General features: G+C 38.8%; 1 protein-coding gene across 3 annotated transcripts in view; it reads right to left on the reverse strand.

Annotated features, from left to right (window-relative positions):
* The window catches only part of VRK2 (VRK serine/threonine kinase 2), a 59,569-nt gene that overhangs the window by 13,426 nt on the left and 22,167 nt on the right, over nt 1-23,976 (reverse strand). For all 3 annotated transcript variants that reach the window (XM_058164881.1, XM_058164883.1, XM_058164882.1), the window contains exons 9-10: nt 9,379-9,499; nt 3,543-3,601 (exon numbers count right to left, since the gene is read on the reverse strand). In XM_058164881.1, the coding sequence (XP_058020864.1) occupies nt 3,543-3,601; nt 9,379-9,499 (180 nt within the window). The remainder of the gene's footprint in view (nt 1-3,542; nt 3,602-9,378; nt 9,500-23,976) is intronic.

Consider the following 23,976-nt stretch of genomic DNA (forward strand, 5'->3'; position numbering starts at 1 on the left):
GGGAGGCGTGTGGTAACAGCAGGCGGTCCCGTAAGTACCCAGGTCCTAAGCCATGGAGCGCTTTAAAGGTCATAACCAACACCTTAAAGTGCACCCGGAAGGCCACAGGCAGCCAGTGCAGTCTGCGCAGGAGCGGTGTTACATGGGAGCTACGCGTAGCTCCCTCTATAACCCGCGCAGCTGCATTCTGGACTAACTGAAGCCTCCGAGCGCACTTCAAGGGGAGCCCCATGTAGAGAGCATTACAGTAATCCAAGCGAGAGGTAACGAGCGCATGAGTGACTGTGCATAAGGCATCCCGATCAAGGAAGGGGCGCAACTGCCGAACCAGGCGAACCTGGTGGAAGGCCCTCCTGGAGACGGCCGTCAAATGGTCTTCAAACGACAGCCGATCATCCAGGAGGACACCCAAGTTGCGCACCCTATCCTTTGGGGCCAGTAACTCGCCACCAACAGCTGACTGAATCGGGGTGCCGGCATCCACAGCCACTCCGTCTTGGAGGGATTAAGCTTGAGCCTGTTTCTCCCCATCCAGACCCATACAGCTTCCAAACACCGGGACAGCACTTCAACAACTTCATTGGGCCCAGGATGTGAGGGATCTGTAAATATTTTCACAGCTCTCTTTTGACTCATACAGTATACGGGTCCTCAATGGAAGGCAGGTTGGTAGCAATCGTTTTATCGGCAGTTCTAATTATCCTCTGAAGTCTGTATTTGTCTTGTTGGGTTGCGGAACCAAACTAGACAGTTATAGAGGTGCAGATGACAGACTCAATAATTCCTCTGTAGAACGGTATCAGCAGCTCCTTGGGCAGTTTGAGCTTTCTGAGTTGGTGCAGAAAGAACATTCTTTGTTGTCCTTTTTTGATGACGTTTTTGATGTTAGGTATGCATTTTAGATCTTGCGATATGGTAGAACCTAGAAATTTGAAGGTCTCTACTGTTGATACTGTGTTGTCTAGTATTGTTAGAGGTGGAAGTATGGAAGGGTTTCTCCTAAAGTCTACCACCATTTCTACGATTTTGAGTGTGTTCAGTTCCAGATTGGTCCAGTCGCTAATTGGTCAACCTCCTGTCTATAAGCGGATTTATCATTGTCTCGAATGAGAGCAATCACTGTTGTCATCTGTGAACTTCAGTAGTTTAACAGATAGATCGTTAGAGATGCAGTCATTGGTATACAGAGAAAAGAGAAGTGGTGAGAGCACAAAGCCTTGGGGGGGTCCCTGTGCTAATTGTAAAGGTATCTGATGTGATTCTGCTTAGCTTCACCGGCTGCTTCTTGTTTGTTAGGAAGCTTATGATCCATCCAAGACGGAGTGGCTGTGGATGCCGGCACCCCGGTACAGTCAGCTGCAACCGCAGCTGACTGTTGGGGCGAGTCACTGGCCCCATCAGAAAGGGTGCGCAACTTGGGCGTTCTCCTGGATGGACGGCTGTCGTTTGAAGATCATTTGGCGGCCGTCTCCAGGAGAGCTTTTTACCAGGTTCGCCTGGTTCGCCAGTTGCGCCCCTTTCTTGACCGGGATGCCTTATGCACGGTCACTCACGCTCTAGTCACTTCCCATCTGGATTATTGTAATGCTCTCTACATGGGGCTACCCCTGAAGTGCACTCGGAAGCTTCAGTTAGTCCAGAATGCAGCTGCGTGGGTGATTGAGGGAGCCACACACTGCTCCCGGGTAACACCACTCCTGCGCAGTTTGCACTGGCTACCTGTGGTCTTTCGGGTGCGCTTCAAGGTGTTGGTTACCACCTTTAAAGCGCTCCATGGCTTAGGGCCCGGGTACTTACGGGACCGCCTGCTGTTACCCTATGCCTCCCACCGACCCGTACGCTCACACAGAGAGGGTCTTCTCAGGGTGCCGTCCGCCAAGCAATGTCAGCTGGCGGTCCCCAGGGGAAGGGCCTTCTCTGTAGGAGCACCTACCCTCTGGAACGAACTTCCCCCTGGTTTGCGTCAACTACCTGACCTTCGGACCTTTTGCCGTGAATTGAAAACGTACTTGTTCATTCAAGCGGGACTGGCTTAATTTTTAATTTTTAACTTTAAATTTTTAAATTCTGAAATTTGAATTTTAATAATTTTAAATTGGGGTACTGTGTTTTATTGGGGTCAATTTGACGGTTTTACATTTAAACTTTTAAATTTTTCGGCCATTATATAATATGTTATTTTAATTTGTTGTTCTAATATTGTATATTGTATATTTTTAATTTGGCTGTACACCGCCCTGAGTCCTTCGGGAGAAGGGTGGTATAAAAGTCTAAATAATAAATAAATAAATAAATAAACTTACAAGTGTGTTCAAGTGTGTCTTGGTAAATGCTATTTACTATACAATTATGGGGACCAAAACAAAAAACAAAAAAACCCCACCCATTATCACATGCAGGTTTATGGGATTTTAGCCAGGTGATTGGAAACTGATTTGTGATTGTGATGGAGGCTCAGTATCAATACTGAACCAGTTTTCATCTCCTACAAAGAAAGGCAAATTCCATATTGGCAATCATTAGGAAATATAAAAGTGCTCTTAAATAACCTATATATTTTGCAGCAACATACATTTTGCAGAATCATTCTTTCCAAATAAGCTTTAAATGTCTTTAACAAAATAATTTAGGCTTCGCCAAACTGAACAGTATGCTGGTATATACTATATAATTACTGCATTTTAACTTCTTGTGTGAACATTTTGTCTCAGAATCATAGAGCAAGTTAAACTGAACAAACAGAAGCAAGATATCAATCTAGCAGCATCACTGTTTTTTAACAAGACAAAAATAAATATGGTATTCAGTATCCGTTTGTTTCTAACTTTCTTTCAAAACTATAATAAGCTAGCTATTGTTGGATTTTGGTATTTTACAAAAAAAAAATAGCATTAGCCATCTATTCCCTCATCTCTCACTGAAAGAAGCATCTCTATGGCATGTCTATAAAGTACACATCACACTCTTCTTTTAGAAAAACACCAAATCAACTTGACTTGAGGTGACCAAACCAAGGCCAAATATTAAGGATAGTTCACTTTTATGAAAGGTGTAAGAGATTCTTTTCATTCATGGTAGCTCTAGAAAAGGTGTCAAACTCAAGGCCCATGGGCTGGATGGGCTCCATTTTTGCTGGCAGAGCACTCGGGCCACAGGTGCCCCTGACCAGAGTGAGATCGAGCTGGCCATGCCCAGCCTGGCCACAATCACCCAGCCCCCCGAGATCAAACACAACCCTGATGTGGCCCTCAATGAAATAGAGTTTGACACCCCTTCTCTAGAAGGCATTGCAGTATGCTGTGCCCAGCTGAAGGCAAAAGCAGGAAAGCAAGGGAAAACGATTTTGACCAGGTCGATAGCTTGATAAGCTTGGAGGAAACAGAAGCGTATCCTTTTCTCCTCCACTGTGAAGGTGCACCTTTCAGCATTTTCAAGCCAAGTTTGAAATAGAAATATTGGCCATTTGGAGTCATAAACTAGGCAATTTGAGTGGCCACCCTCAAGGGAGAAATATAATAATGCTCACATGTGTTTACACTTACCGCAGTTTTCTCCTGCAGGAGCCCACCTTGTTACTGAATCAGGCAGTTCATCAAGAAGCCTAGAACCATAAGAATGAGCCACTTATGAGATTGGGGGCAAAATGGTAATCCTCCCTTTGGAAGCTAACAAATTCTTTGGGAACCAAGAATAATTAGCAAATCTCCCTCTCTTCTATATTAACTCTTTACAGACAGATATTAGACTACATAAAATTATGGCCGAGAAAATAAATTCACAAGAGCTCCTGCCAAATCTTTTGTAACTGTAAGAGAAAAAATTCCTCCCAGGATAAGCTTTCTTTCTTTCCTATTAATAGCCACATTTTAAAGAGTTCACCTGATTCCTCCTTGTTGCTCTTAAATAGATGTTATATACTGATGGTATTTGATAATTTTGCTATTCTTATTTATGTCTATTCAGTTCAGTGAGGCTTATTCTCAATTAAGTATATGGAATACCAATCTTAGGTAATTCCAAAATTGCACCAAATCAAGAAAGTGTTTCTTGCTTAATAAAGTTCTAAGTTAAACTGTACATTCTTTTGTATAGCAGAGAATGCTATAGCAAAGATTATGCCTACCTATGAATCAAACCAATGTGCCTCTTCTACCCTTTAAATTATTTCTACAAGGTAAGGACTGAGAAAACCTTGGGATTTGTGCTTATCGCAGCCTTCAAATCTTCTCTAAAAGATTACTTTTAACAGGAAAAATTAAAATATTTAAAAAGAGGCAGACCAAAAATGGACCTCAAAGGTCCCAATATTTTAGCTTTTTTTCAACAGAAGTTTCCAGTGGCTTTCACCTACTATCCTGATACCATTGGTAAGTGTCACACTATTCAGAAGCTGTCTTGAAGTCAACATGTTTGTCAATTGCTTGCTTATACAGGCTTAATCCACCCCAACATCCACATCTTTCTGTGCTAAAACAAATACACACACACACACACACACACAAACACTCCCATACACAACTTCAGTAGCCCAGAATAAACACATTATTATTTAGCCTTTACTACTGGAATGTACTGTACTGATCTCTGGTCTAGATCACTGTCAGTTCTGTTATGCCTTAAAGGCAGGAATCCAAAGGAAAGGATCCATTGCAGAGGGTGCCCAGCCTCTGCTTGAGCACATCAAGCAAAAGAGAGATGGATCACCATTTCTCACAGTAATCAGTTTCCCAGTTTAAATGCTCGCATGGATCTTTGTTTCTTGGAAGCTTTGGAAATGGAAAAAAAAACTTTTGTAATTCAGCAGTTTTAAGTTATCGTTTAACAGTAACAGAGTTGGAAGGGACCTTGGAGGTTATCTAATCCAACCCTCTGCTCACGCAGGAGACTAGGGATTTGAACCACCGAACTGCTGACCTTTCTGATCGACAAGGTCAGCAACTTAGCCACTGAGCCACCTAGCCAGGCTGTTTAATTTAATATGAGGAAGATTCAACCACAGACCTATTGTCTATAGCATCTGCTTTCTTTTAGAACAAGACTGGCCAGTAATTAAGTATAACTTTGATAGGAAGTTCTGTCCTACAGTTTAAAAAACCCCCACAATATCACTAAATTTACTGTGAAAAGAAACGGAACACCTCCTACAGTCTAGATATGGACGAAGCGATGTATGAGGGAGGGGAAAGCATACTAGCCAAAAGAATAAAAGAATAGGCCATGTGCAAGCAAGTCTCTAAATGTAAGAATCTGCTCCCTTAAAAAAAGCTCATGTATGCTGAATGTTTGTCAGGTCTGAAAACAGATACTAAGAGTGCTCAAATAATTATTTGCAACTGGTTAAATCAGAGGTAGACAACTAGATATAGTTATCCCAACAATATCTTTGTTAGTACAAAGCATTTCTATTAAAGTGGGGCAAGGCAATTGATGTTTATCAACCTCCCTTCCTTACTGCTGTCTGTCTATCTATCTAAGTGTCTTTAAGTCAGTTCTGACTCCTGGCAACTTCCTGGTCAAGTCCCTGCAGTTTTTTTCGGCAAGGTTTTTTGAAAGAAGTTTAACATCACCTCCTTCCTAAGGCTGAAAGAGAGGCTGGCCAATGGTCACTCAGCTGGTTTTGTGCCTAAGGTGGAACTCAGGGTCTTCTGGATTCTAGCCCTGTTATCCCATATTCCAGGGATAACAGGAAAATACACCATGAAAACAACTTCTTTACTTCAGCTTTTATGCAGCTTTAGATTAGACATGCATGGCAGACCCTGGGAAAATAGCAAGAAAAGTATTTGGAAAAAAAGAAGTTGATGGATGCTTAAGTTTTCCTCTTGATCCACTTCTCATTTTTCTCTGACTCTACTATTGTAGTGTCCAGTATGAGAGCTGCCATGGGCAGAGATTTTAGAATCTCAAGAATCAGATATGCCTCCACTTTCTTCTATCCAGCTCTCTCTATCCCATCCACCCAATATGCTTCACCAGTTAAAGACTTATCAGTTATTTTCATGTAACATATTAAACTTGATTACTTTTAATTCCTGGATTCCCTAAAATGCCAGGAGAACAAGGATCAAGCCAACAATCCATTTCATCAGAGGTCACGTGTGAACACTAACTCCAGATAAGAGGGCTAGACCTTGCACCAGTCACCACAATACACACCCATATGAGGTCAAGATTTTTACATACCTATACAAGGTCAAGATTTTGGCAAATATAACAAACAAAATGTTATGCTGGGGAAGCCAGATTCATTTAACAACCGTATTACTAGCTTAACAACTGCAGTGATTCGCTTAACAACTGTGACAAGAAAGGTTGTAAAATGGGGCAAAATTCACTTAACCAATGTCTCACCTAGCAACAGAAATTTTGGGCTCAATTGTGGTCATAAGTTGAGGACTACCTGTACAGACATTCAGCCTTTCCTTGTTTAATTGCTTTAAAAATCTTATATACCACATTATGTTCATGCCCCATTGTGTGGTCCATGTTGTGCCAAATTATGAGGAGCTGCTTCTTTCCAAGTACAGGTGTTTTTAACCACTATTTGTGCTAAACAAGCGGTACTTATGATTGATCCTCAGTTCTGGCCCTCGCAATATCCCTGCGGTCACATGACAGTGATCTGGACACTCAGTGTCTGGCTCACAATTTTAACATTCCAGCAGGCTGCAATCACATGAAGGCAATTTCCAATGTTCCCTGCTAGCTTCCCACAAGCAGTCAATGGGTAATCAGCAGGAAGCAGTATACGAGGTCCTCACTTAACAATTTGCACAGTGTTTGCTTAGCAACAGCAACTGTAACTGTATTGTTAAACGATGTGGCCACATGACATAACACTATAGAATTATGTTATTTAGTGCAATTCCAATTCAGTACCAATTGTCATTATTAACAGAGAACTATCTGCAGTACTAATAATTTAAATGAAATAGACTAGCTTGTCAGTACCAAATCTGGGTGCTCCTGTTGTTTAAGCTAATAATTCCTTTCATTCCAGAAAGCCTAATGCATGCTAGAATCCAAAGCCATCTTTGGCAAAAAGCTGGCTTAACACCAGACAACTTTAGCTTCACAAATTCTCCAGCAGATGCTTTCTTCATTTCTTTTGCCCAAAATCCAATTAATTGACTTGTCAAATACCCAATATAGTCATTTGGCTTAATACTACATCTTATCTGACATAAAATTTACCCCTTCTAATAAAAATAAAGATGTTTCATATAAGAATTGAAAGAGGCGAAAGAGATATACAGATTTACAAAACCTTTCTCTGCATTAGGCTAGTTAATTTATATAATGTTGCCTCATACCAAGTGTTCTAGTTAATCAGATTAATGGAGAATTTATAACTACCCAAGTTATTAACTTGAGAATAATCAAATCTGGGCATTCAAAACGGGGTCTATAATTTGTTCTTCAATCCACATTAGCAAGATAAACATTGGAAATGATATTTAATCTTTTTTAGTAAAATATCAAGAATCTCAAAGAGCATATATGTACATGTATATGGTAAAGGGACTTTGGAAAGGAGATGTACCATCCTTTCATGGGATTAACTGTTGAGTGTAGAATTAATAATTTTTAACATTGACTGAATACTGAATTGCATTAAGAGGCAGGTAGTGGGGAATTGTAGTGATCAAGAGTTTTAAAGGAGGAAATATTAAACAATACTGTACAAAGTCAACATTTACAGATACAATCTGTATTATCTGCAGCCTGCAGGCTAACCTCCCTCCCTCTCTCTGCAGAGAGCCAGTGCCAAACTGAATGTGCAGATTGATTTCTTCAGAACAAGCCATCCCTATTGTGTACCTCTGTTGTGACTTGCCCTATTTAAAACTTTGCTGCCTTTGCCACTTGTAACCCTCCACTGCAGCATAGCTGGTATATTATGAGCCAAGAAACTGCCTGTGTGGGGCCCAATAATTCACTTACTTAGGTCCCACAGTAAGGGCAGAGAGCCTGCCACACAAGTTCCATTTTGCTGGGGATAATTACATGCTTTAAGGAAAGGAAGCAGGTGGAATTCCAGTTTCCTTTTGTTTTTCACACTTATGAATGGCCTTTCTGAAAATACCCTTTAAAAAGAAGGGAATAAATGGGGAAAATAAAATTGCATTCAAAAGCAAGGTACCAAGATCTTAAAAATAAAACTTACAGCAACTTATCAATAACCTTTTTGTTATCCAATAGTTAATCAATGCCACATGCAAACATGTGTTCCATTCAAGTTAAAGGTAATTATACAAAGTCTCGCAAATAAATAGAATGTTGTAGTTGCAAGTAATAATTGTCCAATTGTATTCAATGAGACTTTGCTGCAGGATTGTATTTAGTTTGTATTTTAAAAATTCAAAACACTAAGATTCAAGACACTAAGATAGCTCAGCTGTCTTAGTATCTAAGGCTGTCAAGAAACACTCCTGTACAGACGGATTTCATCTATTTAAATTAAAGAGATATGCACTACAGAGTAGTGGAAAACAGATGGGAGTTAGGATGGATAGACTTAAGCAACTGGCCATCTCACAATATTGTTGTGACAGCATGTAACCCCTATCCTTGAAAGATAAGTTTCAAAAGTTTCATAAGAATATATTCCTTGTAGAACAAATGGGATCTAAGTGTAGGTGAATACCTATAGCACCTTTGCAGCAAAATTAGTCAGAATGTCGACTTTATGAGGCTCCTCAGAAGGCTCACAATCTAGGCTGTGCTTGTTTAAAAAAAGTTCATTCCTTGGGGATTAATCCTGGAGCCTAACACAAGCACAACCACACATGGGTCCTCTTCCTTGCATTACTGTTATCTGGTCACAATCTGACCCACACTCGCTTGTAGGTAGAGCAACAACTACAAAAAAAAAACCTTGTGCTTTGTCAAGGAAAGGCCTCATCTGTGAACCTCCAGGCAGCTTAGCAGAACCTTCTCCTGTCATCTTCATTAAAGTTGCCAGCTGCTGTCCTTTAGCACAGATAATACAAAAAAGGAGAGGGAAGCCATTCAACTCCCTCAGCAATAAGGAGCTTGCTTTCCAATGGATTTTTACAAAAGGCGATCAAATATTAATTAAAATAAGAGCAATAAGCACTGTTAATGTTGACTGTATTCTTGCAATTCTTTCAGAAATGTAACTTAGGGGCCAATGCTTTCCATCCAAAAATGTATTTTATTTCATACAGCTATACTTAGATTTGCTTTGATTTGCTGAAGGAGGCTTTTCTTGGGGGGGGGGGGGATGAGGAGGAATTGATTCTTTATAAAGGGTGATCCCTGCACATATACATATATATATCCCATCCTTTCAACCTGTTCTGCTTTGCTGGGTTAGAGCAGAACATGTAATTAAATAAATAACACTTTTTTTACTTTGTTTTTGCAGCCTGCACAGCCTCGGGATGCTTCAAATTCCGCTCCCAGGGTAGACTTCCGCAGATCCACTGCAACATACAGTAGCCCAAGGTTTCAAGGTCTCCTCTTCGGGATGGTGCTAAATTGATGGTTTGAAAGAGGAAAGAGAAATTATTACTGAGCTAGCTTCCCCGTCACCACCACCACCACCACCTCTTTAAAAAAAAAGAAAGAAAGAAAGAAAGAAAACTAATGCACTAGTTTAGCAAAAGAGGGAATCGGGCAGAATTATGCCGTGTTTTTTCAGCTGTCCCAGGAACTCCGCAAGGCCTGTCTTTTGGCTGCAGTCCACAGACAGGCAGCGATTTGTTGCTCCTGGGGAGGGGCAGCTTCCTCACCTCCTCCATCCCTTTGCTTGCCCTGTCACATGAACTTGATCCCCATGGCCTCTGACATGATCCAGACAGCCCATAACCCGGCACCAACACTTTTTTCCAAGAGCCAGGCAGTAAAACAAAGAAATAAATGTCTGCTCCTAAATTGCTAACACATGTTCCAGGAAGTCCATGGGGTCCACATTGGTCATGCCGAGACCCTTCGAGAGCAGACTAAACAGTGATGGCCTTTCCTGCTCCACTAAACCAGAGATGCTTGATGGCCGACAGCATGGCAACAGTGCCCTCTAGTGGGCTTACAACTTGAGCAGCAAAATATCTGCACAAAGAGACAGGAATGCTTTCACATAGCTTGAAAACATAAATCCCTTGGCTCTTTTTGACTGAAGTGTTCATTCAATTTAAATCTAGCTTTATTTCCAAATTATTAAAAGCAAACCATTTATGGTAGGTAGAATTTAATAGCAGAGCTAGTATAAACCGCAAGCCATCTTAAAGATATGTAAGTTTTTCAAAGGCTCTTTCTAGCAACATGCATCTAAACACTTCATTAAAGATAAAGTAAGAATCCAGGAGACATTAGTTAGACTCGTGAGCTAGCGTTGCAAGAGAAGCAAGGCACACATGCACACACTAACATGTAACAATCTTTCTTTTCTAAATTTTTCTAAACAAAAGACAGAATTCTATACTTGAATGAATATATACATTGTACGTACATTCAAAACGTTCTCAACTTTAGCAATAACAAATGGGGAGAGGATAACACTACAGAAATCAAAAAATCCATGCCTAGTAGAGATGACAGTATTTATAATCCAAAATATCTGGAAGTCTCTGTATCAGGAAAGCCTGTTTTTTCCAATTCATAGTTCTGCACTAGGAACCTGACAGTTTAGATCCAGGATGGGATGCAAGAGGCTGCAAAAAACTGATGTCCCAGAGAGGATGTTCCCATCACTGACCCAACAAGTTCTGTATTTCATTACCAAAATTTCTCAGGTGACTCTGGAACACAATATTTGACTATAAAATATGGAAGCCTAGTCTAATAGAACTAAATCCATTCCTGCACATATGCAAAGCTCTTTTTTATGATGAAAGCACATAAATTCTTACATGTTTTGTCTATATTAACTGCTGTTCAAGTACCGGATTATGAAATTCTGTAAATAGGCAAGAATGCAAAAAGTATTGTTGATTTTCCAAATTTTAAATGTACAAGCCCATTATTTCTTTTTGTTATTTTATATTCAAGTTAACCTATAGAGAACGAGGTAGTTGGATGGGAGTCACTGAAGCAGTAGGCATGAGTTAAATGGACTCCAGAGGATGGTAGAGGACAGGAAGGCCTGGAGGAACATTGTCCATGGGGTCATGATGGGTCAGACATGACTTTGCAGCTAACAACAACAACCTATGGAGTCACAATATTTTGGAAATTAGCATGTTTTCTAAATTCTTCAATCTTTAGGAAAAAGAGAAAGGGTTGCTGTTTCCTATATTCAATAGAACTCTGATAAAATCTACATACTAAATATTACTGTCAAAGATAAGGAACAGAAACAGAAATACTGGAGTTCCCAATTTTTATTCTTAAGAAAAGGTAAATCTGTGTACATAAGAGGAGAAAATAACATGTTACGTTATTTTAAGATGTCATAAACAAAATGACAATTTGAATAATTTCATGTCTGAAAAATGTCCCTCTCTATAATCTAACACTTTTGCAAGCCTATATTTTGCTAACAAAAAGCTAACTTTCATTTAGAATCAGGTTATGGTCACTTTATGTAGGCAAATAGGCTTTTTCAACTAGAACTATGAAAAATAGATACAGTATTTTCTAAAGACCAATAGTTTTTCCCAAATAATTTATTTTTAAAATGGGTGAAATTAAAAGTGTAGAATGTTTATTTTTGACTGCTTAACTTTTCCTTTGGGAAGTGTTCTCCTGAATAATTCTAAGCCAAATAAAAATTGTTGTGTGGTAGTCATTTAACAGTATAGATGTACGCTTTAAATTTCTACATATTACAACCCACTTTTACCTTATCCCAAAAAGTGGCAATGAATTCAGCAAGTTGAGAACTTTTGTTTTCAAATTTAACATAGAAGATAGAATAATAGTTGGAAGGGACCTAACACAACCCCTTGCACGAGTATTTCATTACTATATCATCACTATACCATTTCAGACAAATGGTTGTCCACTGTTTAGTGCTTTTTAGTGCCATTTTGTTTTCAACCTAGGTGCTAGGGATAAAGCTAGGAGTTTAACACATGCCCTGTTCCTGGAATTAAAGCTGTTCCAATCTCCAACAATCTATTGTTGGCAACAGTTTCAGAAATAGTGCAATCCTGGCATGGAATGAATAGAATAGAATAGAATAGAATAGAATAGAATAGAATAGAATAGAATAGAATAGAATAGAATAGAATAGAATAGAATTTTTATTGGCCAAGTGTGATTGGACACACAAGGAATTTGTCTTGGTGCATATGCTCTCAGTGTACATAAAAGAAAAGATACGTTCATCAAGGTACAACATTTACAACACAATTGATGGTCAATATATCAATATAAATCATAAGGATTGCCAGCAACAAGTTATAGTCATACAGTCATAAATGGAAAGAGATTGGTGATGGGAACTATGAGAAGATTAATAGTAGTGCAGATTCAGTAAATAGTTTGACAGTGTTGATGGAACTATTTGTTTAGCAGAGTGATGGCCTTTGGGAAAAAACTGTTCTTGTGTCTAGTTGTTCTGGTGTACAGTGCTCTATAGCGTCGTTTTGAGGGTAGGAGTTGAAACAGTTTATGTCCAGGATGCGAGGGGTCTGTAAATATTTCCACGGCCCTCTTCTTGATTCGTGCAGTATACAGGTCCTCAATGGAAGGCAGGTTGGTAGCAATTATTTTTTCTGCAGTTCTAATTATCCTCTGAAGTCTGTGTTTTTCTTGTTGGGTTGCAGAACCGAACCAGACAGTTATAGAGGTGCAAATGACAGACTCAATAATTCCTCTGTAGAACTGAATCAGCAGCTCCTTGGGCAGTTTGAGCTTACTGAGTTGGCGCAGAAAGAACATTCTTTGTTGTCCTTTTTAATGATGTTTTTGATGTTAGCTGTCCATTTTAGATCTTGCGATATGATAGAACCTAGAAATTTGAAGGTTTCTACTGTTGATACTGTGTTGTCTAGTATTGTGAGAGGTGGAAGTATGGAAGGGTTTCTCCTAAAGTCTACCACCATTTCTACGGTTTTGAGTGTGTTCAGTTCCAGATTGTTTTGGTTGCACCATAAGGCTAGTCGTTCGACCTCTCGTCTATATGCGGATTCGTCATTGTCTTGAATGAGACCAATCACTGTTGTGTCATCTGCGAACTTCAGTAGCTTAACAGATGGATCATTGGAGATGCAGTTATTGGTATACAGAGAGAAGAGAAGTGGGGAGAGCACACAGCCTTGGGGGGGCCCTGTGCTAATTGTACAGGTATTTGATGTGATCTTGCTTAGCTTCACCTGCTGCTTCCTGTTTGTTAGGAAGCTTGTGATGAGGTGATGAGGTGCAGCTTTGCATAGAAATGAAGAAAATGAACTCGGGCAACAGTTTTAAAATGCCCAGCAATCCTTCTGATGACATCAGTATGTAAGCATTTCTCTACATGGATCAAAATTTGGCCAAGAAAGAGGAAGGGTAAATTCTACCTCTTATAATTCTGCCTTGGTTTTGTCTGTGACCAAGCAGATAAAGAAACAACTGTGATACAAGAAGTCACTGCTATTAAGTATAAAGTTTCCTTATCTGCAAGGGGCCTTATGTGAAATATTTTACAATATATTTCTCAATGGGACAGAATTATCTTTATGGTCAGTAGAAATCAGTTCTCTAAAGAACTTTAAAAAAAAAAACTTAGACTATATTTATTTTTAAAGTATATTTTGCTTACTTGAGCAAAAGAGCAAATGACATAAAAATAAATAACCTAAAACTATAGCAAAAGCCTAAGCAAATAAGCTTAATACAAAAAGAAAACAGAGCATTAAAGGCATGCTTATTTTAATATTTCCTTGACACTGAAAGCACATCAAACTTCTGATATCACAGCTAGAAAATCCTGTCCATACTTGCAGAGAGATGCAAAAAAAAGGGGGGGGATTCCAAGGAAGAGTACACTCATCAGGCTGCTCATCTACAAGATTGGATTCTTGTAACAAATTCAGCAACTCTCCACAAAGCCCCCCCCCCAAAAAAAACACCCTCTTCCATACCTAATTTATAGTGCAATGCTGGGCAGATGCTATTCCCTCATAGCCAGTTTCTCTATTGCAACATTACAGTATCAGGTTGGAGGAGATACCAATACAGTCTGTGATTAGACTGGTGATATATTCTCCAAAAATGTGTTGTACCATCACCATGAAAATCACCTAAATGTTCTGCCTATCTCTGCATTATGTTCACTGAATCATAAATTCAGTTAAATCATAGCTTCAGTATGCAATTAAGTCAAGAGAAAAATGGGGGGGGGCATACTTTCAATTAAAAACAAGTTTTTATCATGCAGGATGTCTCTTGCTGTCAAGGATCTCTGTTTACTTTAAAATCAGGGCGGCTGGACAAAACAGCTTCTCTGTTAGTGAATGGCAGAGCAAATGTTACACTTCAAGCAATTGGCTGATCTGAAAGTTTTCTCACTCTTACCTCACTGTCTCCGATAAGTGAAAGCTTCCTACATTTTCAGTGTATCCCCAATAATAACTTTTGTTACTTTATGAATAAAAAAAGAGCTCAGATATCTATACAACACTCATAAACCAACTCACATTTTTTCCATAGGTAGCCTTTATAGTCACACACACCACACATACACACACACACATATATATATTCTACTATGAATTTGCCCTGTTACTCAAATCAGTAGAAGGGGACCTCTTTAAGATCTTTCTCCTACTAGAACCTCATTAAGTACTTTAGAAAGGAAGTTTTTCATCTGACCATTAAATCACACATTATATTCACTTCTTGGCCTTCATTCTCTCGCCACTTAGGAAGATGTTAAAATACATCTCTTTCACCAATCTTTTGACTTTATTTTTCATTGCATTAATCTTATTGTGTTTTATTCTCAGTATTTTTTAATTGAATAAAACACAATAATGTTAATGCAATGAAAAACAAAGTCAAAGACCTCCTAAAGCAGTGTTTCTCAACCACAGCAATATTAAGATCTGTGTACTTCAAATCTCAGAATTCCGTGATCCAAGGTACTAATTGCTGAGATAGAGAACCATTGGCCTTAAAATACTAGAAAGGCAAGATATAAATTTAGTAATAAATCAAAAGACAAATTAAATAAAATATATTTTCTAACCAACCATATTACTAGCCAAGAAATACAATGGTTAGTCAATTTAGCTAAGCAAATTTCTTTCACAGCTTCTTCTATAAATAAATGTTAACCTTTTAATCTCAAGATAACAACATAAAAGTAAACAGATAGAGCCAGAAATTTTGGCTATGGCCATCTAATGAATGGTTTCATGACACTTGGATTTAGTCAGTATGAGTTCAATTTGCATGGATAAATCCACATTCTTTTTCCCTTCAAATTTCATACATTTTTTTAATTTACGATACTGATTTTAATAATACCTTATGTAGCTTTTGTCATCTTGATATTATATTAGTTATTTTTATACAGTTTGTTATGTATACTGCTTTTCAATCCCTGCCCCAGAAAAGCAGCATTTAAATATTTTAACAATGATATTTATTCAGTATGCTTCTACTTTGATTTACTAGTCTAGTCAATGTAGTAATCTAGTCAATATGCTTTAAAAAAAAAACAGCTGTGCCAGTTCTAATCTGCTTTTTGCTTTTGTTCTGCATTCCAAAACCTTGTATAATCTGCATTTTATTTATTGTCTTAATTTTGTAAGCTACGCTGTACATTTTTCATAAAGAGAAATAATACAAAGAAAAAAAATCCTCATAATAAATTTATCTCAAACTACATGAGACTGTACAAAGGCATCTCCTCTCCAACTTGGCTGTTTCACAACCGAATGTGGTTTTGAATACAAGGCTGAATTTCATATTAAACTCCATATATGGAACTGCCATACTCATATTTTAAGCTACGAACAAGCCTGCTTTGGAGCTGTTTTCCCAAATTAATAAAGCATAATGAGATGTTGATTTGCAGCTCTTTTAGAGAAAGAGTAAAGCTGCTAACATCAGTCCTGTAATTCATTTGTTAATAGAATAGGGCAGGCGGCACCTGAATTGTCTCACCTACCATCCTGCTCTGATATACACATGCTGGAACAAATTTAATTCAGACAGTTCATACTCCTCTGATGTCCATCAATGATGGCAAATTAAAACCAGTCTTATGCACTTGGTACGCAGAGCCTAGAGTATTTAAAAGAAGCTCGATACGTTGAGTGCAGTATATCTCCTGAGAAATTAGGTATTGACTGCATGCCTCACTGAGTAGAAAATCTACAAAAATCCATACACAGCATTGACCCAAATATTACTTTTTAACACTACTAACTATGTAACAAATTTTTAAGAGGCATGCTTGATACAGGTATAATTCTCTTTAATTATCAAGAAACAAGCAGGAAAAAGCAACACTATTTTCACAGTGTAGCATTTCAAAAAAATGAATGCTCAATAAAATGCAGTCAGGTTCCATGATAAAAATAAGGCAATTGTATAGTTGCTTAGAGCTATGGTCTTAAGGACAAGAAATTTAATCTGGAGAAACAGGAGCAAGAAATGCTAAATGTTTATTACTTAAACAGCATTTTTATGAGTTTTCAGCTGTTTTTATTGTATTTATCACAAGATAGTCATAATTCTGCTTTAAAGGCCAAACAAACCTTAGTTATGCATGCAGAACAGAAATATTTCTTTTATTCTCATCTTAGGAACACAGGCGGGTATCCTATAATAAGCTGATCTGCTAATGCATACAGCCCAGCATTATTCATACAGGACTGTTACTTAGGTAAACCAGTGATTGGAGTGGGATTTTTTTGTATAAAAAGCCTGTGCTCTGTTTGCACTATATAGGAACAGTCTAACAACGCCTGCCATTCCCTCCAACATCCTTTCTTTTCCTGCTATTCCAACCCCTCCAGAGAGATTCCTACAGGGTAACCAATTGAAACGGTAGGAACCTCCTGAAAACTGGGGAAGTATGGCTCCAGGAAGTTACTGCTGCAGGCTAAGGAGACTGTATTTGAGACTTCATTCCTCCTACAATGTGGCTGCTGTTTTTGTGGCTATGATAGGACTGGCCCTGGCTCCTCTTTTTTTTTTATTTATTTATTTATTTATTTATTTATTTATTTATTTATTTATTTATTTATTTATTTATTTATTTATTTATTATTTATTTATTTACTTATTTACTTATTTATTTATTTATTTATTTATTTTAGTCACAACAGTATATATAAGCATAAGCATGAAAATAACTATATAATATATAAGCAGATATATATATATAAGCATAAGTATGTAGTAACTATATTAATTGGATACAGTGAAAGGAAACAATAGGACAGGAACGGTAGGTACGTTTGTGCTCTTATGCGTGCCCCTTACAGACCTCTTAGGAATGGGGTGAGGTCAATAGTAGACAGTTTTTGGTTAAAGCTTTGGGGATTTTGAGAAGAGACCACAGAATCAGGTAGTGTATTCCAAGTATTAACAACTCTATTACAGAAGTCATATTTTCTGCAATCAAGATTGAAGCGGTTAATATTAAGTTTAAATCTATTGTTTGCTCTTGTATTGTTGTGATTGAAGCTGAAGTAGTCTTTAACAGGAAGGACATTGCAATAGTGTCTCTTCTGACACATGGGATTCTTGAATTGTACAATCAGGAATGAGAGTTCCTGTTCTGACCCAGTTCCCCAAACACGACAAGCACGCTGTTTTTAATGAAACATTCCTTGTTTAGGAGCACCAGAAACCCCGGCAAAGAGCTTCTCTCTCACACACACACAGCAGGCTAATGAAGTCTCTAAGTGCCTGTGGAAAGCGAAGCTCACTCCCTTTCCTCCTGAAATGACTCCAACATACCAGGAGTCTCTATTTCACACCACACTTGTAACGGAAGTCCTGGAAGGTGCGCTTGCTCTTTTTCCTGCAGCAGAGACACACACACTCCCTTTGAAGGCATGCCTGAGTCTCAGCGCCGCAGATTCCAAGAAAGAAATCCAATACAGTTCCAGACAGGATTCAGTTCGGACTATCAGTGGCTGACCAACAGAAAGATGAATAGTTGTCTGCCACACCTATTCGTCTCTGCTCCCTGCCTTTTATCCCCAGAGCTATGGTGGGGCTTAGGTAGCAGCGGTGGCTCTTCCATCCCGAGGACTGGCCCAGAAAGTCCCATTGCTCTCCTCTCCTCTCTGCCTTCTGCGCATTCACACATCAGGTACAGGGCCCAGCTGTTCCTCCTCTTCCTCATCAGCCACCTCCGGACCTGGGGGCTGTTGACTCTCCATCTGGGGGCTAATGGACAGCCAAGGCTCCACCTCTCTATCTCTTGACAGCTCCATTTCCTCTTCCCCCTCAGAGCTCTCAGATTGCCCTTACTCCCACTCTGCCCCATCTGATTCGGCTGCCGGAGGGTCAGTGGCTGACAGGCCACAACAGTTCCTATGCTTTGTATGTTTGATTCAGTGTAGGAAAGGATGGGGTGGAAGGAGAAAAAAAGTTGGTTCTAAATTAACTAATCAAGAAAGCTCATATTCTAGGATTGCTTTCATGGCATGTGGATAGTGTGTGTGTGTGTATGTGTATCTGTGTGTGTGTGTGTGTGTGTGTGTGTGTACAAACACACATAGGCCATGGAATGCTGTTACCTTCCCACTGATGTGGTACCTATTTATCTACTCACATTTGCATGCTTTTGAACTGCTAGGTGGGCAGGAGCTGGGGCAGGAATGGGAAATCACCCCATTGCATGGTGCTCAGGTCTTGAACCTGGGCTGTCAGGTTTCCAGCAAATAACCATCTTAACTGCTAAGCCATCTCCCCCCCACCCGCATTATACTAAATGCAGATAGAATTTGGAAGTACCCAATATTTATTAATATCTACTGTCACAGAAAAAAATGTTGGAGAAACAGTTTTATCCCCTTAGAAGCTAAAATTAAAAACTATCTCCAAATTGCAGTCAGAGTTTAAAATACATCATCTTTCCCTATAGCTTCAATTGCTTACAACTACAGAAACAGAAAGAAAATGACTTCTGCACTAAAGAAGTGCATTCCCATTCACTGTGGGAATGTTCTCTTGTCAGAATACATACTCAATTTTTCCTTAAAATATAGAACAATTTCTCTGTAGGGACTTAACTATAACAAAATAAATATGCCGGTTGTGATTCTACAAGGCCTTTTAACTCTTTTGGCATCCTATCTTATTCTGCAGAAACCCAATTCCACATAAAAACAATGTTTCTCACTTAAAGCATCTTCAATAGAAAAATTTGGGAACAAGTAATACTCTACACAAAATACTCTGCCATTAAATTTCAAAATGTTAAATACCACACTGGATTTGATATTTTGAAAATGCTGTTGTTTTGCAAAATGAAAATCTACTTGCCTGAACATTTTTTTAGCTCTCAAAAGTTATAGACCCTGGAAGATACATGTACTATTTGTTTTGCAAAACTAACAGATTAAATAACCCGACAGACCACAGAACTAGAAGCTATAATGCAAATGCCACAGGGATAGCCACCCAATCAGTGGCTACAAATCCCTATTTTTCAATCAATAATTCTGCATAAAATATTGGAGTTGCTTTTCAGCAAATAAGGATTCCCCAGCTCTATAAAAAACAAACAATTTAAAAAAAAGCACAGCATCAGTAGACAACAGATTCTCATTCTCCTTATCCCCATTGTCCGGGTCAGGAACTGCTTGGCCATTATAGCTTCTTTAGTCCAAAATGCTTCTGATAGGTCAAACAGTGCAATTGTTTCAGCATCAGGGAGGCACAAGAGTCCCATTTCATTTTTCCTAATGACCAGCCTTAAATGACTACAGGTCTTAACAGTGCTGGCAAATTATCAAGGCCTTCTACATTACATGGTCAATGGTCCTTTTAATAGAAAAAGCAATAATATATAGTTGTTTGCGCCAAGCAAAACTCGTTAGAAAGTATTAGTTTAAGATAACAGTTCAGGAGCTATTAACAACTACAAATGTTTGCAGAAACAACTCCCCTCCCTTCTCCCTTCCAGTGAGCTGCAGAAGATGAGGGACATGAAAGAAAGAAATTCTGCATTTTGTACCATAAGTGACTTGCTAGCTGGAAATGTGTTATTAAAAGTTCAATAAATTTGGAGAAGACTGATTTACGCTGTCTTAAGTTGGAATGTGGACTGTAAGATGGTTAAAGGAAATCATACAGAGGTGGACAATGAAGAAAGAAACAGATAATGTCATATAGGCACAGCAGGAAGTATTTCTAGGTAGAATTGAAAGAGACCAAGAATCTCAAACAAAAGTCAAACTTTATCAATAATCACTTTTATTTTTTCATACTAGCATAACATGAGAATTGACTTTGTGTCTTGCTGACATAGCAACTAAGAAAGTCGTGTTGCATTGACCATTATTGATTGCAAGCAATGCAAGCTGTGGGGGGGAGAGGGACACCTACGCCATACCATATATTTTCAATATTGACCTTCCACTCCTTTTGTATGGCTCTTTGGGCTGGCTATTGAATTTGGACTGCAGTGTAATAAACAGCTGAGGTTTAATTAATGGTAAATGAATACAAGACACAGGTTATGACTTTAACTAATTAGGGAATTGTTGAATTAAGTCTGCCTTGGAATGCACGGCAGTACAATCAATACCCAATAAAAGGACTATGTATGTAATTTACCTGCAAATGTGTTTCCAATACCATCAAAGTGAGTTTAAATAAGTAAGATATATGAAAGTCTACCAGAAAAAAAAGTTTTTTTTAAGTTAACACTTCACATAGCTTATAGAACAATGAGAGTAATAGAACTAGTTTAATATGAAAGAAGACCAATCTTGAACACAGACTCAGCGAAAGAGAAGAAGTAAATGAAACAATCACCAAGTCTAATAACTGCAAAATGATGGACTGCAAGATTAGCAAGCTTTGTAGTTGAATGTTTGATATGAGGAGATAGGAAACTAAGTCAGGTAGAAGACAGCATGTGATAGTGATGCATTCTCCTATTGTTTGTGCATACTGGACACACTGAGAAGCTTTATATCAAACCAGTTAACTCTGGTTAGGGAACAGCCTTATTTTTAAGCTCTAAGTATCCAAATAATCCCTACTATGGAAGCTTACCTCTCCAGTCTGTTTCTTGAGAAGCATGACTAAATTCTAACTTTCTAGAAGGTTTGTGTAAATGCTATGGTCATTTAACCTATTGTATATTTCAGAATGGACATGGTGGCTCAGTGGGTAAGATGCTGAGCTTGTTGATCAGCAGTTCGAATCTCTAGTGCCACGAAACAGGGTGAGCTCCCGTTACTTGTCCCAGCTTCTGCCAACCTAGCAATTTGAAAGCATGTAAAAAATGTAAGTAGAAAAATAGGGACCACCTTTGGTGGGAAGGTAACAGCGTTCCGTGCACCTTTGGATTTAGTCATGCCGGCCACATGACTATGGAGACGTCTTTGGACAGCGATGGCTCTTCGGCTTTGAAATGGAGATAAGCACCACCCCCTAGATGAATGACTAGCATATATGTGCAAGGGGAACCTTTACCTTTACCTTTATATTTCAGAAGTGATATTGTGCATTTTCAGCTAAGTCAACATATATCAATGGTCTTTGCTTAATGACCATTCAGTGACCGTTCAGTGACCATTTGAATATAAGATAATGCTGAACAAGTGGTAATTACAACTGCTCCTCATACTTAAAATTGTCACAGCATTCCATAACCATATGGTCACAATCTGGGTGTTTGGTGAACAATGCATAATCATGACATTGCAAGGTCACCTGGCCTCCATTGGCAACTTTGTTTACCAGCTTCCTACAAGCAAAGTCAGTGGAGAAGCCAATAGGCGGTCGCAAATAGTCACATATCACATTTAACAACATTCCAACATTTGCTTAATGACAGCAACTGGAAATGCTGCAACTTCCATTGCTAAATGACAGCCATATATTACATTTTACGATTGCTTTACTTAGCAACAGAAACTCTGTTTGCAATTACCGTCATTAAATGAGGCTGACCTGTGTTTAAACTTTTGAATTCATTATATTTTTGGTTGCCTTGGAATTCAAATCCAGTGACAAGAGCAATCGAAATAGTATGGATATCAGGAAACCAGTCCTTCTACACAACTGCTGATGAGACAATGACTAGGTTCACAGATAATATCTATCCATTATGTACTTGACAACAGTTCATTGAATGAATAACAATGTAGCATATGTGAAGTGAAACAAATTCAATCAATCAAGCCATACTTGGAATCCCTCACATTTTTGATCTCATAAAATACTTTCGAAATTTTGAAAACATATTGCGGATTCTTGCACAAAATGGGAGGGGGGAATTATTTGTTCAAAAAGAGGTTGTCATGACCAAGTACAGCATGCTATCAGCCACTTCTCTCCAGTACTCCTTCCTACCTCTTCCTTATCTATTTCTGTTTTCCAGGGTAAATGGGTGGACTTTCAACTCCAGGTCCTGTCCCCCAATTTTTCCCACCTGATGCAACCTCAGAGGCATGCCTTCTTCGTGACTGCCCCAACTCATTGGAACAGTCTCCCACCTGAGATCAGAGGGATCCCTACCCTTAATTAGCCTTCTGGGGTGGGGGCCTTTAAAGAGTTGGCTCTTTCCCTGAGCATTAGGATAGGATGGGGGTTGAGCTGCAAGGATGTTTGATATGGCGGGAAAGAATACTTTTGTTTCTAACCATGTTTTCGGGGATTGTGGTGAGCTGATTAAAGACTCTGTATGAGATAAGTGGCATATAAATCCTGTAAATAAATAACCAATCTATCAGTAGGATACAGCCATCCTTACTTACATGTTTTAGTAATCTTTATACAACCCATTTGGTTTTCAAAGGAAGTTTAGCAGTCCTCTGAGGGTGAAAAAATGATATGAGAGTGTGTTGCTTTTTTTTTTTGTTTACATTTATACCCCGCCCTTCTCCGAAGACTCAGGGCGGCTTACAATGTATAAGGCAATAGTCTCATTCTATTTGTATATTTTTTACAAAGTCAACTTATTGCCCCCCCAACAATCTGGGTCCTCATTTTACCTACCTTATAAAGGGTGGAAGGCTGAGTCAACCTTGGGCCGGGCTCGAACCTGCAGTAATTGCAGGCTTTGTGTTCTAATAACAGGCTTCTCTATTGCCTGAGCTATCCCGGTTTTCAACATGTCAGTTTCCAATTTTTAATTAAAATATTTTTAAATATGTAAGAAACTTATTTCTTCTTTCTTCTCATAGCTAGGCAGTGAGAATTACCAAGAGATTTCAGAAAGATATGAATTTAGTCACTGAGTACTTGGAAAAGAAGAGACAGGTGGCCTAAGGATCAACTTAATGTAGGCTTTCATGTATGTCAGGGTCAACTGTAGTTGACTAGAGGTCTCACAGTCCCCAATCAGCATGGCCACAATAATTGGCACCACACTGCATAAAATCTCTTTTGCTGAAGTGGGAAGACCCAAGTTGAAGATATCAGAGGACTACAGGCCAATGTTGGAGAGAAACACCTGAGTTAGGAAGAGGATTCAAGTGGGGAATTATTCTGGACTCATTACATAAACATAAGAGAGCAATGCCTTTCAGCCTTAGATAAGCTTTCCCGGGCAGAAACTGCCAGTTTGGGCAGATTCCTGTAAAATAGGCATAGAACAATAAAATAGCTAGTTTGAGCTCTACATATTCATGCGTGACAGCCAATCACTATCTCTCAGACTAATCAAGGGGATGTAGCTATGTGATAAAAATTGGAGAGAGTATTTTCTACTGCCTTGAGCTTCTGGAGAAAAAAAAGGTAGATAAAAACATTGAATAAAAAAATAATATTAGGGACTTCTACAGGCAATCGTCGACTTACAACAGTTCATTTGAAGTTACGCCACTGAAAAAAGTGACTTATGACCATCTTTCACACTTATGACCTCTGCAGCCTCCC

This window comes from Ahaetulla prasina, chromosome 1 (assembly GCF_028640845.1).
Source record: "Ahaetulla prasina isolate Xishuangbanna chromosome 1, ASM2864084v1, whole genome shotgun sequence".
NCBI classification, from domain to species: Eukaryota; Metazoa; Chordata; class Lepidosauria; order Squamata; family Colubridae; genus Ahaetulla; species Ahaetulla prasina.